The sequence below is a fragment of the Ochotona curzoniae genome, unplaced genomic scaffold (assembly GCF_017591425.1).
Source record: "Ochotona curzoniae isolate NIBS_2020 unplaced genomic scaffold, NIBS_Ocur_1.0 contig_883, whole genome shotgun sequence".
Lineage (NCBI taxonomy): Eukaryota > Metazoa > Chordata > Mammalia > Lagomorpha > Ochotonidae > Ochotona > Ochotona curzoniae.
In genome coordinates, this window is record NW_024466599.1 from 50,891,894 (window position 1) to 50,906,823 (window position 14,930).

Below are 14,930 nucleotides of genomic sequence, written 5' to 3' on the forward strand. Positions count from 1 at the left end.
AAAGACAGTAAAATAAGAAATGATCAGACAATAGAGGAAAAAATACTTAAGCCAAAACGTTTTTTTTTTCACTTTCAAAATATAGATAAAACTGATATAGTTTACATCAATCAAAAGATGGATTAAAAATAAAAAGGAGATAAAGAAGAGTACGTGGGATTAATGAGGAGACATCACTAGAGAGCTTACAATAAAAGGATAAAATTTAATAGTGTTATTACTTACATAATGACAAAAGTGTAACAACCATACATTTGATAGTATGCATAAAGCAGACAAATTTCTTGAAAGATATATATGACCAGACTGAGTCAAAAAGTAATAGAAAACATGAATATCCAATTTAGCATCATTGGCAAAATTCATCAAATGTTTGAGAAATGAAAGTTACCAATTTATACATTGAAAAAATAAAGAAGGGACAAATCTTCCAGCCCATTTTAGAAATAATCCTGCTACTAATCACCAGATGAAGATATTAAGAGTGCACTATTCCTTATAAACAAACTATCAGGAGATTGCTATTTAAACTATAAAAATCATAATGCACTATGACCAGTGGTGCTTATCCCAGGAATGTTATATTCGTTTCATATTTGAAAGCCAATCTGTATTATTTATCATATTGGCATTTTAGAGGAGAAAACCCCGATTCAGCTACTCCCCAACTCTCAAGGGAATTGTGCCTTGAGAAAACCATTGTAAGAGGAAAACACCTTCACTCTCAAGTTCTTTCGATACAGCTAGCCTACCAAATATCACAGCTGAGCTTAAAGAACCTTCAATGCACTGAGATATGTTATCCTAAAGTTGGGCACAGTCATTTAACCCAAAGCCTAATTTATAAGGCATTGCATATGCCCCCCCCCACACACACAGGCATGTTGCAGACATGATGAAATACAGACACTGCTTGGTGTCGGCTGTTTCTCTTCCTCCCTGTTGGTCTGCCTGGGAGTTTTCCTGCTGCTGCTGCTGCTGCTGCTGGTCAGTGTCATGATAGAGTATCTCCCCACATCGCTAGGCTGGGAAAAGGCCAAATTCAAAATGGTAGCTGTGATTTCCAGTGCATGTCTATTACTTTTGCACTGTTGAAAAAGTGACAAAATCCCTAGTCAAACCGTACCACGTTGGGAACCACTGGTCACCATGTGGGTAGATGATACTTAGTGGATGAATAGTGAGTCATCCCTCGCACAGCTGTACTGCTGTCACTCTCCAGTCTCGGGGGCTTCAGCTCAAGACATGGTCCCATGAAGCCACATGCCCGGGTACCTCCTTGGACTCTTCCGATGAGTTTAAAGTGTCTGGAAGGAGTTTCTTACCTCAGCATGTCAACTCCCTTTGACTATAGTGCCTAGCTTTAATAGTTTGAAAATCAAGAAGGAAGAAAATGAGAGTTGATGGGGAGAAGAGTGAGAGGAGAACCGCAAACATCGTCATGTACTGTGTGGCACTTGTTCTTATGGGTGGCTGAAGAATGGAGGAAGACAGAAACTGTCTCAAATTATACTCCTCTCTGGTTGCTGCTGTCACTCATTGCCATGGCCCTGGTGGCTTAAAATAGCACAAACTGCTATCCCAGGCCATGAGCAGGGAACTGGATGAGAAGTGGAACAGTTGGGAAACAAACTGGTACCCATATGGGATCCTGATGCTTGCAAGGTGAGGATTTAGCCATCGAGCCATAGTGTCAGGCCCAATAGCCCAAACTTTTTATCCTACAATTCTGCAAGTCGGAAATCCAATATGAGTCTCATTGGTCTGAAGGAAGGTATCTTCCTCATGGAAACTCAGGAAGATTCTGGGCTTGCGTGTTCTGGTTTCCAGGGGTGGGATCCTTACATGCCAAGCATTCCTTCCACCTTCCAGGCCACCAATGGTCAGCTGGCTGTTTCTCAGGCTGCTTCACACTGATTGCATTCATTTTTCCCATTGCTGTTGCCTGTCTTCTCGTCCCTCATCAGGACCTGTGTGTACCCACAAGACTCCCCACTCCCTGATAAGGACCCATGGGTCTAGAGGGCCCTGTATATATTTGGCCCAGGTCCAAATATTCCCTAAATGACTCACACCTGCAAAGTCCCCTTTGCCATATGCTGTCATTTATTCATAGCTCACAGGGACAAGGATGTGGACGTGTTTAGGGGCGATTCCTCTGCTTTTGGCCAGTCCATTTCAGAATTCTCAACACTAGTGTGAAAAAGCATGACAAACACAAGAGACATGGGAAATCATTGGGATATGTGACTACTAAGAAAATAACTTGGAAGATGATCCCAAAACTGTGGACCAAAAGAAATCCAAAAGGTGCCTAGCCCTGAGGCTTATAAATGAACCAGCAGAAAAGTAAACCCCAACAGATGAAGGATGAGCTTTCAAGAGGGGGGAGAATGGTGGAGACACAGGGTTGTGGATGTCATCATGACGCCCTTTTGCTGACTGTGGTAGGGGCGTTTTGGCCTTGAGGTCCACTGTGGACGTGGAACCTCCGCTGTTGTTTCCTGGCATATTCCTTCTGCACTGCACCCTGCTGTGTGACATCCATCCATCCACCACAGTGCCCTTCTTTGTCTTGCAGGTACGCTGGAAACCTCCTGGATGAGGATATCTTCCGGGGGAAGGAGCTGGTCAGCAGTCGTTCACTGCAGGCTCTGGTGGCGGGGCTGAAGGCCTACAGTACGTGGGAGACCATCAGCTGCCTGCAGCACTGCCGGGAGTGCACCGGAGGCATGGTAAGCCCCCAAAGCCAGACAGGCCCAATGGGTCCCCATTGTACTGTGTGTGTTAGGGGAGCTCCATGGTGATCTTGGGTCTCTGAGTACCTCAGTCCTTGGCCTTGCTGTGTATGTCCTTGGACCCTGCCATGATTGATAGAGACCTTATTTGTACAGTGCTCAGCTTGCAGTGCCTGGCTCACAGAGGCTCTGAAGTTATCATTACACTTGGTGATGGTGATTGATGTATGGCACAGGACTGCTGAGGCCCCTACGAACAAACCTCTGCTCCACTGCTTTAATCCATTGGGGAGAACAGTGAGATTGACCCCCCATGCATTCCCACAGCTGACAAGGGGACAGAAGGTAGAGCATGCAGGGACTGCATGGTGTATCCTGCTGGCCACCAGGAGTATGCAATGTAGGGTACAAGGTATGAGGAAGCCCAGTGTTAATCTTTGGGGAAGGAAGGGAAAATCCAAGGACAACTCGGATCTATGCTCAATTCCCCTTTCTGAGAGGACAGGCACCGGCAGGACAGTGACCCTGAGCATTGGGTCTGGGGGCAGGACATGCAAGCATCAGCTGGCATGGCAGTTAGGGTTCAGCCCAGACATCTATGACCTCCCAGGAATTCCCCTCTTTATGCCAGTGTGGGCAGATGCAGCAGCTATTGGGGGCTCCAGACACCTTCCTGAGGAGGATGGAAGGAGGGAGGCCATATTGGGCCTTTGGTCTGAATTTCATGCTCAACCCCGTTGAAAATCTGCCTGAAAACAGTAGACCTGGACCTAAATGGGAGGATGAAGAGGCTTAGCCTGAGTGAGGAAGAGATCACAAGCTAATCAGGGGCAGCCATGGAAAATTTGAAGAGGCAGAATGAGTTTCCAGGAAGCCTGGCATCCTGCTGTCTTGGTCAGAGGCAGGGATGCCATGCGCATGGGAGAGGAAACAGGTCAAGAGGGGCTGACCATGAGGGCCTCTTACATATGAGCCATGGTGTCCACTCAGCTGAAACCCAGTGTGACCATGTCTCTGAAGGTGCCCAAGTGCAGCTGTATCCACCAGGGTGATGGTTCCTCTGGGGTTGTTGTGTGGATTCACAAGGGAAAGACAGAATCAAGACAGCTGGCCAGGGGTGCAGCTGGGCCTGAAGACCAGGTCCTCAGGGACAGTCATGACAATGACTGCTCACAGCCTTTCTTAGCAGCCTGCTGAGCCAGGGAGCACCCTGCCAGGTTGCTGGTTTCCACCTAGACATCCAGGAAGGTGACTGCCCCTTCCAACTAGCAGGTTGGTGGCAGCTAAGAACAGAACCCACAGATTCCAGGGTTAGGTCAGAAGGTCGGAGGCAAGACTTGGAGTCAGCTCTCAGCCCCTAGAGAAGAGGGTTGGACAATACTGGGAACACTGAGCTAGGTAGAGATGTGCATCCCTACTGGGCGGCTCCGTGTGAGGGTCCACTCTGCGCCACTGGTGGTGCTCCAGTCTTGGCTCTCTGCCGGGGCTCATTCCCTTGGTGCGTCTTATGGGCTGCATGCCCAGTGGCAGCCTCTCCTAGGCATCAGTTTCTTACCTCCCTATATGGAGAGGGTTTTCTGCCCCACCCAGTCATCATTTTTGGCCCCAGTGTGCATTCTGCAGGGCTGTGTTCTCTCTCAGTCCATCCTGAGCCCAAACAGGGCCACCTTACCCTGTGGCCTGTGCACCTGCCAGGTCCTGCTGTTCTTTGCTGCCTAGGATCACCCTGCAGTACAGAGCAGAGCCCTCTTCCCAGGAAATTAGAAAGGAGATGTGATGAGTAAGTAGCCTCCAGGGTTCCACTGTGGGTAGCTCTTCCAGGCAGGCACCCAACCCTGGAATCCACTGAGCCCTGCTGCTTCCCAGGGAAAGTCTTGAGCTCTCTGGGGATACAGACTAAATGCCTCAAGATTTCATTCATTCTGACACCAAGAATCTGAAGGCGGTGTTCCTGTTCAGAAGACTCTGAGATTCTTTTTATGTTTAAGCTAAAATCACCCCCCCCAACACACATCTTTGTGGGCTACAATGTGACATTTCAATGTTTATATCCAGTGTGTATGGGTCAGATCAGGGTAACTAACATAGCCATCATTATAGACATTTCTCTTTTGTGCTGGGCACATCCCAAGTTCTCTCTGCTAACACTTTCGAAATGCACAATTGTTGTCAACCACCATTACCATCCTGGGCTTTAGATACGAGGAGTTGTTCCTCCTGTCCAACTGGACTTCTGGGCGCCAGTACCTGCTCACAGTTCTCTATGGAATGGAGAGTGCATCTGTTTTTTTTCCTTTGAAATTTGAAACTAATCCATAAAACTTGACCTCGTTGGTCTTTTATTGACTCGTTACAGTTTTACTCTGAAGACTTTGAAACATATAGCTTTATCACTTTTGGGGACTGAAGTGTGGAAAGAAACATTGATACTGTCCATAGAATCTTACAGAAAAAAGATGTCTTCCATACGATGGCTCACTCCCCAGATATCTGCAATGAGCAGAATTGGGCTAGGCTGAAACCGGGAGGCAGGAATCCCGTCTTGGTCACCCTCATGGGGTACAGATGTTCAAGCGCTTAGACCATTGTCTGCTGCTTTCCCAGGTGCAACAGCAGGGAGGTGGATTGAAAGTGGAGCATTGGAATTTGAACAGGTGGCCATATGAGGTGTTAGTACTCTAGGCAGAGGCCTAATGCACCAAACCACAACATAAGCTTGTGCAGTAAAGTTTTCATAGCTGGTATACAGTAAGTATTCAACCAATCTTTCAGGTCATGTGAATATCTTTCATGACTAGCAGTGACATTATATGAAACATTCTACAGTTTGTTTTTGTGTTCCTATGATTGTTCTCTTGCGATCAAGTATTTAATAATATTGGTATTGTCAACAAGGTTATACCAGCTTCCCCTTCCACCTGAAGCTAAACACAGAATGGTAAATAGGTCCAGAAGTAGTAGTTTTACCATTCTTTTGATCAGGACTTAAAGTCAAAGGTAGACTTTAAAATTATACCCCAGTATTTACAGACATACATAACTGAGATTAAATAAGGAAACTTTGTAAGACAGAGCTAGCACTATTCACGTGATGTCCTCCAGCAGTTTCTTTCTACTTTGTGTCATTTTAAGTCTGTTCTGGTGCATTCAACTGATTTTGTGACTGCTGGTGTATCCCAGCCTACTGTTTGCTAAACGCAGCCCAGACTTGCTGATCCAACAGAAAGAGTCTTGCTGTCTATGGCTGAGAAATAGATACAGGTTAGCAGATTGTCTGTGGTGATAAAGAGAAGCCAGAGCTGCAGGTGAACACGTGGGCTAGCCTAGCTCATGGGGCGAGTTCTGCCAGGAACCAAAGCTTCTTATTGTTCAGTTTTCTCAAGGAACGTCACTTTGGGACTGAAGCTTTTGAATTTGAAAATGGGAGCAATAAAGGCCTTTGAATGTAAGCATTGATGCATACAAGAGGTGATGGGTTCTTACACGCTCCCTTGGCCCCCACCTTTGGCTCACTTTGGATCTGGGGGCACTGCAGTGTGGTCTGGGTGAGAGTTCCTGGCCTCAGCACCGTGGCTGCTGAACTGCTATGCAAACCTCTGCCACCAAGGCTCCTTTCCTGCACAAATGGATGAGTTTTTCATGACATGTAGAGGTCAATTTCAATAACATGGAGGAAGACTTAGGGGGACTGTTGTGGGAATCTGGGCAAACTTGGGGGGCTAGGACCAGTGCTTCAGGAATAAAACTTTGCTGCTTCCAGAGCATTCTTAGTCAATAACGGAGAATACAAATAGAAACGAAGCTTTGGAATTAGATCACATTTTAATCTTTTCACTCCTTTGTTGCCAGGCTTTAATTTTTCCATCTCTGCTTTTTCAGCCCCACCTGTCACCTTTTTGTGCATAAAGCCTGGAGTAAATGAGATTTTTTTAAACTAAAAAGAAAATTATCACAAAATCTGATCATTATGTGAACAATAGCACTAGAACTCTCACAATTCATGTCAACACTTCACTGCTCCCATGACTGCTGATTAAGAATCACTGGGGTATTACTAAGCTCTCTCCCTGTGTCGAACTGTGTACCTGTTCCCTGTGCTGAAGGTCAGGGGGCAGGAGGAGTGGGCACAGTTCATGGAACCGTGGGGTCCTGCGCTAGGGACTTAGGAATGTTAGAAGCTTCTAATGAGGAAGTAACGGGCAGCTGACTCACTGTCCTGAGGGAAACCCCTAAATCCTGATCAACAGATGCACACTCAGCAATCTGCAAGACACTGACCCTCAGGCAGTAAAGGGCACTGGTTTCTTTTGCTTCCTTTGTCTTGCAACAAAAATTGAAACCTGATAAAAGTTATTTTTAAAAGCTCATGAAAAATGGAAAAGTTCATTTTGATACCAAAAAAAAAAAATTAAAGAAAAATAAAGAAGAAGAACCCTTGGGGCTGGTACAGTGGAGCAGCATCTCATATGAATGTGGCCTCAGGTCCTGGCCGCTTCAGTTCCAGTCCAGCTGCCTGCCAAGACTCTTCTTACATTAAAAGTCTGCCTGTCTGTGAGGGACTATATGATGTTTTAATGCATGCATTCGCATTCCCTGTGCAATGTTTAAATTAGGATAAACATATCCATCTCTCTGGTTATCACTTATTTATGGTGAAAACGCTTAAAATTCTTTCTTCTTCTTAAAAATGTGTACAGTGCTCGTCCACTGCCATTATAGTCACCATGTTGTATTCTCTTTCTCGCTCCTAACTACTGTGTAGTACTGTGAATCAGCCTCTCTCCCCACAAGGACAGTGGTTTCTGAGAGAGAGAAAATAAGCTGGCCATGCCCTGGGATTACCCTAGTTTTCTTTCTCTCTCTTTTTTTGATTATATTCTTTCTTTATGTAAAATGAGTAGATTTCATTATTTCACGATATGGATTTAAAAGCATAGCTGTTCCACCCCCCATTCCCTCTTCCCCTATCTCTCCCCTTATATTTTTCCTAAATTGTTCCAAATATTTTCCTTTTGGTTCACAATCACAGGCTTAGCACTTCCATGGGTAATGATATCATGACATAGTCAGTAGAGAAAAAAGAAAATGAGTGGAAATCCTACTATTACTCAGGAATGTAGACAGAAGGTGTAAACAGAAATTAGATTCCAGGATGTTAATCTTGCTTACAGAGATTATAATTTTTGTGTTCTGTGTATTAGTTGTCAAAGATCAGCAAAAGCATGATATTTGTCTTTGGGGGGACTGGCTTATTTCTCCAAGCATCATGGTTTCCAACTGAGTTCATTTAGTTGAAAAAGATAAGACTTCTTTCCTTTTATAGCCGAATAGTGTTCCATAGTGTATATAGACCACATTTTCTTTATCCAGTCATCCGTTGATGGGCATCTTCTTGTATACACATCTTAGCTGTTGTGAATTGAGCTGCTGTAAACATGGAAATACACATAATTCATATGGTGATTTTCTCTCACTGAGTCCCATGGTAGATCTATTTTCAAAAATCTAAGGAATCTCTCTACTGTGTTCTATGACGGTTGTACCAACAGTAGAATAGAGTATCTTTCTAGATGCTAGAATAGAGTATATTCTTGCCAGCAATGATTATTTGTTGATTTCTGTATACTGGCCATTTTCACTGGGGTTAGGTAGAACATCATTGTGGTTTGTAATTGTGTTTTCCTGATAGCTAGAAAACCCGAGCATTTTTCTCATGGGACATATTTTACAAGTTTGTTCTCAGTTGTGGAATTGTTTGTATATACAAAGGCCTTTGATTTTTGTGTGCTGATTTTAATATTCTGGGACAGAGCTCCCTGAATTGAAGACATGTAACTGAAAGTCCAAAAATCCAAGTGTGTAGAGTTCTCAGGGTCGAAGAGCAGATGGAAAAGCGTTAGATGGATACAGAACTCAGAAATGAGTAACAGATCCTCCTGGAAGATTCAACTGAGTCTCAGCCTGCCATGTGTGTGAGGGGCAGAGGGAGGAGTTGCCTGTTAGAAGGAAACAGTGCCTGGTAGTAACACGGGAGATGAAACTGGGCCTTCCCATTGTGAACCGGTCTGAACTCCCTCAATATCCACAGCCTGAGGAAAGAAGACATATTACATGGAACAGAACACAGACAAGAATGACAGCAGATGTCTTACTGGAAAAAGACAAGGGAGAAGACAAGGGGACATCTTGAAAGGAAAAGAAATCAATCTAAACTTCTAGATCCACAAGAGAATCATAAAGACCTTTCCAGAATTTTGCAAGTTGGAAGGATTTGTTGCCGCCAAATCTTTACTACAGGAGAAACTAAAGTGAGCTGACCTATGGCATAGAAGGTTAAATCACCGCTTTATGACACTGGCATCCCCAACAGGTTCAAATCTGTGGCTGGCACAGAATGCCTTTCTACAGATGTTTTGTGATGCAGTCTTAGGGGAGGCCTTCGAATGCAGTCTGGCAGGCTGAAACATGAGGTGATGCATGCCTGTGTGTGGTAGGCACTTGATAAAAACTTAGTTCTCCTTCTGTCTCCTATTTTCTGACTATAATAACAGATTACCCTGAAGGATAGTAACTCTCTTCCCTTCTCATTACCCATTCTCCCATCATGACCCACTGGACACATGGGCTGCCCTCCTCATTGTGGATCCTGGTGGTGCAGTTTTGGATCACCAAGGCAAGTCACATTCTCAACAAATGTACTCTGAGGCCTTGGGGATGAACCCAATATAAAGTTCCTATTCTTCTGCTGGAGCACAGCTGTAGCTTGAGCCCCAGCTGCTGGCTTTGCCTTGCAAAACCAGACCTTCACAGAGACCTTCTATGCTTCCTGTACCTGGATGCTTAGGGTCAGACATGCGCCCTCCTCCATGTGTCCCTCCTGATACCAGTGGAAGGTACCATTCTTGGGACTGTGCCCTCTGCCCTTGCAATCTCCACAGCCGGGCTTTATGGCCTTGTCCCCATTTGTAGAGAGCTACTGATTTTCCTGGATGCACCGTAGCTCCTGGATGTATTCCCAAGTAGCACGTAGAAGGGAAGAGATATCTGTACAGCACTGGGGCAGCGTGAAGTCTCAGAAGAGATCTGCGATCCAGCCTGATGATAAGGTTATCAGCAAACATGCCTTGACCTTCCTTTCAAGTTAGACATGGAGCTGCTGTTTGCCGTTTGCAGATGCAAACCAGCTGGACGAGGATTGAGTGATGATGCTTGAGGATTGCATAAGAGAACACGGAAACGACTGCAAGTGCTTGCAGATTTAAAAAAGAAAGTTGGTGATGTTGAGTTCCCTGCTTATTCCATAGACTTCGTCCCAAGACCGACTCCTCAGGGACATCCAACACCACCTCATTTATCTGCCATCCACCAACCTTTGGAACAGAATCAGGGCCTGAAATAAACAAAGTAGAGTTGTGGGAATCCCAAGGAGATCTCACAAAGTCTGTGTGCTGGAGCCCAAACTCTTGTTCCACGCTTGAAGGAGTCTATCCAGCCTGGGCCAGGGATCCCGCTGGTGCTGCTGACACATGCGTGGTCCCACATGGCCCGGGTGCCTCCCAGGGAGGGCAGAGCCATCCTGAATACAGCTGCTGAATGCACTCAGGAGTACCTGCTGGTGAGCAGACCCAGAGGAATTGTTAGAAAACATAATACAAAGACCCAGACATTCCTAAGCATGGGAGGTGGGTGCTACCTGCTCATCCCCAAGGGGTAGGGGAAGGAGCAAACTCTCCTGGAACAGAGTATCCCGAGTGATGTGGTGCAGAGGAGGGACAGTCACTTAAGGGCCACCCTGTTCATCCTGCGTGCTGCAGCATTACTGTTTCCCGGAACAAAGATGATGGTGTTTAGATACTGAGCTCTTCACAGCAGTGCTCTGGGCATGCAGCTTTCAAAACAGACAAGAAGGTCAGCCTGACTCACATCTACTCCATCAGAGGCCATTTCACTCCCCATCCAACTCCTTCAAAAGAGTAGAGCCAAAAAAAAATTCTGGCTGGGCCTGGGCCATGTGGAGCTAATGCTGGTGCGGGTGGAGGATTTCTAAGTCTGGAGATTCTGGGTCCAGCTGGATAAGATTGTGTGTGGGGCAGGGTAGGGGTGAGTTGGACAGATGTTACTGCAGCTAAGGCCAAGTGACTGAGGTGGTGAGGAAAAGGAAGTGGGGCAAGGTCCAGGAGAGTACAGATGTGCTGTGGCCCTCCCTCTAGTGATAACACTCCTCCTAGCCTCAGTGTCTTTTTCTGGATTCCCCACAAGTTTTTGACCGATTCGTTCCCTTTCCACATTATCTCTCAGAGACCTCTTCCTAGGGAGCAATGTGATGTCACAACAGCACCTGCAGGATCCCTGGCCCAGGCTGTCCAGGCTCCTTCAGGAGTGGGACAAGAACTTTGACTCCAGCATGTGAGGGTGTTTGAGGAGTATCGAGGCAATGGAGGCTCCATACTGGAGTCCCAGTATCTTCTTGGCACTGCTATCACTTGGTGAGCTTTGGGCAGATCCTAACCTGTGTGGCTGGAGGTGTTTGGAAAGACAGTGCCATGAAAACCACCTTTTGGTGGATGACCAGTGAGTTCTCTTTGTTGAAAGAACATTGCTCCAGGTGCAAGGAATCAGTTATTACTGTACAAAGAAGTTTCTGTTTGGCTCCCTGACATGCAGGACACTCCCATAGTGAAGCATGGGGCTCCTAGAAGAGCTGTCACCTCTAATCCCCTGACAGATAATGACATGGAACCAGGGATTGTTATTCCTATGGTGTTCTGATTAGGGCCTTCCAAATCCATGGCTGCCGTTCATCAATTAGGACCTCCTCTCATTTATTATTTTTTTTTTCTTGGATATGGCGGGGGAAGGTGATTCGATTCCCTGGTCCTATGGGATCTACATTAACCAGTGCTCCACACTTAACACTCATTTAACACAACCCATAGTTGGTTTTAACAAACAAACAAAAAACACCAAGCTGCCTTCTCTTGCTCTTCATCTATGGTCACTGGACAGAATCATCTCACAGAGAGAAAGTCTGCCTGCATGTCATCTCTGTGAGTGTCTGATATCCCTGGGTCTATCTTGTCAGGCAAATTAGAGTAGGAGGGTAGCAGCCAGTCAAACTGACCCTCAGCACTGATAAAGAGAAGAGAGATTGCTCCAAGGACCCAAGATGAATCCATTCTATTGGCAACCTTCCTCTGAAGGCCTCAGCTCAAATGTCTTAAGGGCATAAACAAGGCGATGATGAATTTCCTGAGTAGTGGCTCGACTCCAGGGTGAGGAGAGAATAATGCTGGGGGCTGGCAGGAATCCAGGGCCAAGGGGCCAACTTTTGAATCTACTGTAAAGTGTTTGGTTTCTCATTCGAGCTTCCCCTGAGACAGGCAGTTCAGAGCTCTTCGGAAGGGTTCTCCCTCCACTGCATCAAGGAGACAAGAAGGGAGACGAGGATGCTTTGCAAGCCGACTTTTGAATCTGTGAGCCTTTTAGATAGGATGTCTTGCAAATAAGAGAGATTCCTTACAGACTCATCCAAGCAAGAAAGGAGAGTGCCTGCTCACTAGGGAGGGTGAGAAGGGGCAGAGGCAAAGAGAATGCAGAACTCCTCAGGACCAGGTACTGGGAAGGGGTGTGGGGCCCAGGCTTCCATCCCTTGGGAGCTGTGATCCCAGCCTTGGGGTGTATCTCAAAGAGTCTGCTCTTTCTCCTTGCCCTTCCATATATTGTGACTTCCCTTTGATCAGTAGAGTACAAGTTGAACATTCCTAAAGCAAAAATCCAAAATGCTCCAAAATCCAGAATCTTTTGGGAACTGACATGAGCCACAAGTGAAAAATTCTCCACCTGACCTGAAGTAGTGGGTTTCAGTCAAAACGCAGTTGACCTAAAAGTATTATATACAATTATCTCTTACGCTATGTGTATGAGGTGTATGGGAAAGGTAAATACATCTCATGTTCAGACCCAGGCCCTATCCCTAAGATACTGCACAGATACAAACATCCCCAAATCTGAAATACTTCTGGTCCCGAGCTCAACTTGATAGCATCTCCATGCCAGCACGCAAGATGGTGAATGACAGAACCAGCTCTGGATTTCCGTCTCGCTTCACGTTGGATCGCTCCCGAGGTAGTCATTCTGGATTGGAGAATGGGCTTGTCTATCTGAGCATGCATGTGCATGCCACTGATCTAGTGGTACTGGACAAACTGAGAAGTATATGATAGCATTTAAAACAGACGGTAATCCTCTTAGCACATGTATCAAAATGAGTTAAATTTTATAGGCTGATCTTATCTCCAGCAACCTGATTAAATTGTCATAATAATTCTAATGACTTGTTGAAAACCTTTTGGGCTTGCTATGAAGATGGTAATTTATAACAAATGATAGCTTTGTTTCTTCCTTTACCATTATTTACATGTATCTCTTGGTCTAAAATTATAAAAATGGCAGTGACCTCTAGTACATCGGTTAAAAGAAGTGATTAATAACACACAGCTAAATTTTAGTCTTGACTTTAAAGGGAGTATGCTTACTGTTTCAGCATTAAGGATGCTATCAGTTATGGATATTTTGTAGTTTTATTAAGTTAAGGAAGGTCTGTTTTGGCTTTGGTTTAAAGATTGTGTGTGCATTTAATACACTGCTTGTTATCTTTGCCAGTCATTTGCTTAGAATAGAATTTTTTCTGTCTACGATTATGCATTTGGCAGATCTTCATCCCTTTCTACAAGTGTCCTTATTGAGTTTGTCTATTAAAGTTATATCATCCCTATTAAATAACTTGGAAGTATTCCTTCTTTAATATCTGGAAAAGTTTGCATAGAGTGGAGTTATTTGTTCCCTGAATATTTTGTACAATAACTAAAAAGCCATATAAGTCTTGTGTGTTTTTTTTTTGTAAGGACATTTGTAAATGGTTAATTCTATTTCTTTGGTAATTATGGGCCATTCAAGTTTCCTTTTTCTTCCTGAAAGTGTTTTGGTAATTTACATTTTTCTAGAAATCTATCTATTTCTTAGTTTTAAGTTTGTGGCAAGAAGGTCACAATGTCCTCTTTTTTGACTATGTCTGTATGTCTGTATCGGTGATTATGATGCTGTTGCCATTCTGAATATTGGTCCCTCTTAACTCCTTTTTTCCTACTCTGCTCTCCTGAGCTTTTTTGTTCCGAACAATGAACTATTGGTTCACTTGTTCCTCTCCATTGTCTCTGTTTGTTTCATTAATTCAGATCTTTCTTATTCACTTGCTTCTGCTTTCTTGTGTCCTACCCATTGTCTACTATCTCAATTTGGGCATTGTCTTTTTTTTTTTTAAAGATTTATTTTATTGTAAAGGCGGATATACAGAGAGGAGAGACAGAGAGGAAGATCTTCCGTCTGATGATTCACTCCCCAAGTGAGCGCAACGGTCGATGCTAGGGCATTGTCTTTTAATCTTCTCATTTTCCTCTTCTGTTGTAAACTTTGAAAACTGTTCCTTTATTTTTAAATACTGCTTTGGCTACATCAGCCACAATTTGATATGTAAGATTTTTGGTTTTCTGGTACATCGATTCTAACAGTCATCCTATAACATGTACTACTTTTCTTTTTAAATTTTTATGTATTTTACTTGGAAGCTAAAGAGACAGAAATAGAAACAAAGGCAGAGACCGAGAGCAAGTTTCAATTGCTGATTCACTCCCCATGTCCACAACAGTCGGGTCTGGGCGAGGCTGAAGTCTGGAGGTTGGAACGCAGTCTTTCACGCAGGGGTCAGTGATCCAAGCAGTTGAGCCATCACCTGCAGCCTCTTCCAAGGTATGCATTAGCAGGCAGCTGGGCAGAAGCAGAGGAGTCAGGACTCAACCAAGCACTCCGATAGGGTATTTTAACTCCTACTGGCATCTTAACTGCTGTGCCAAACACTGGTCCTGAAAAATAGCACTATTAATACCTCAATATTATCTGTACAAACACTGGTATGCTGAAAGCCTCAGTAGTCTTCTCAATACCACACAGCTCCCAAATTGGCAGAGCCAATGGTCAAGCCGAGGCCATGTGATTAGTAGCCCCTGTACAGTTCTGCCTTCTTTGTAGCTGCTGTTCTGACTGTCGTTCTGATATTATGAAGTTGCTTTTCCATCTAACTCTGTTGTAGTCAGAAGGAATTGCCAAGGGGATAGAGAGCTGTTGGAATTTATTAAG

General features: G+C 44.7%; 1 protein-coding gene across 1 annotated transcript in view; it reads left to right on the top strand.

The window, feature by feature from the left end:
* ACOXL (acyl-CoA oxidase like) overlaps nucleotides 1–14,930 on the top strand; it is a 284,350-nt gene that overhangs the window by 138,526 nt on the left and 130,894 nt on the right. Inside the window, 1 exon segment of the mRNA XM_040993353.1 lies at nucleotides 2,582–2,735. Coding sequence (XP_040849287.1) covers nucleotides 2,582–2,735 — 154 coding nt within the window.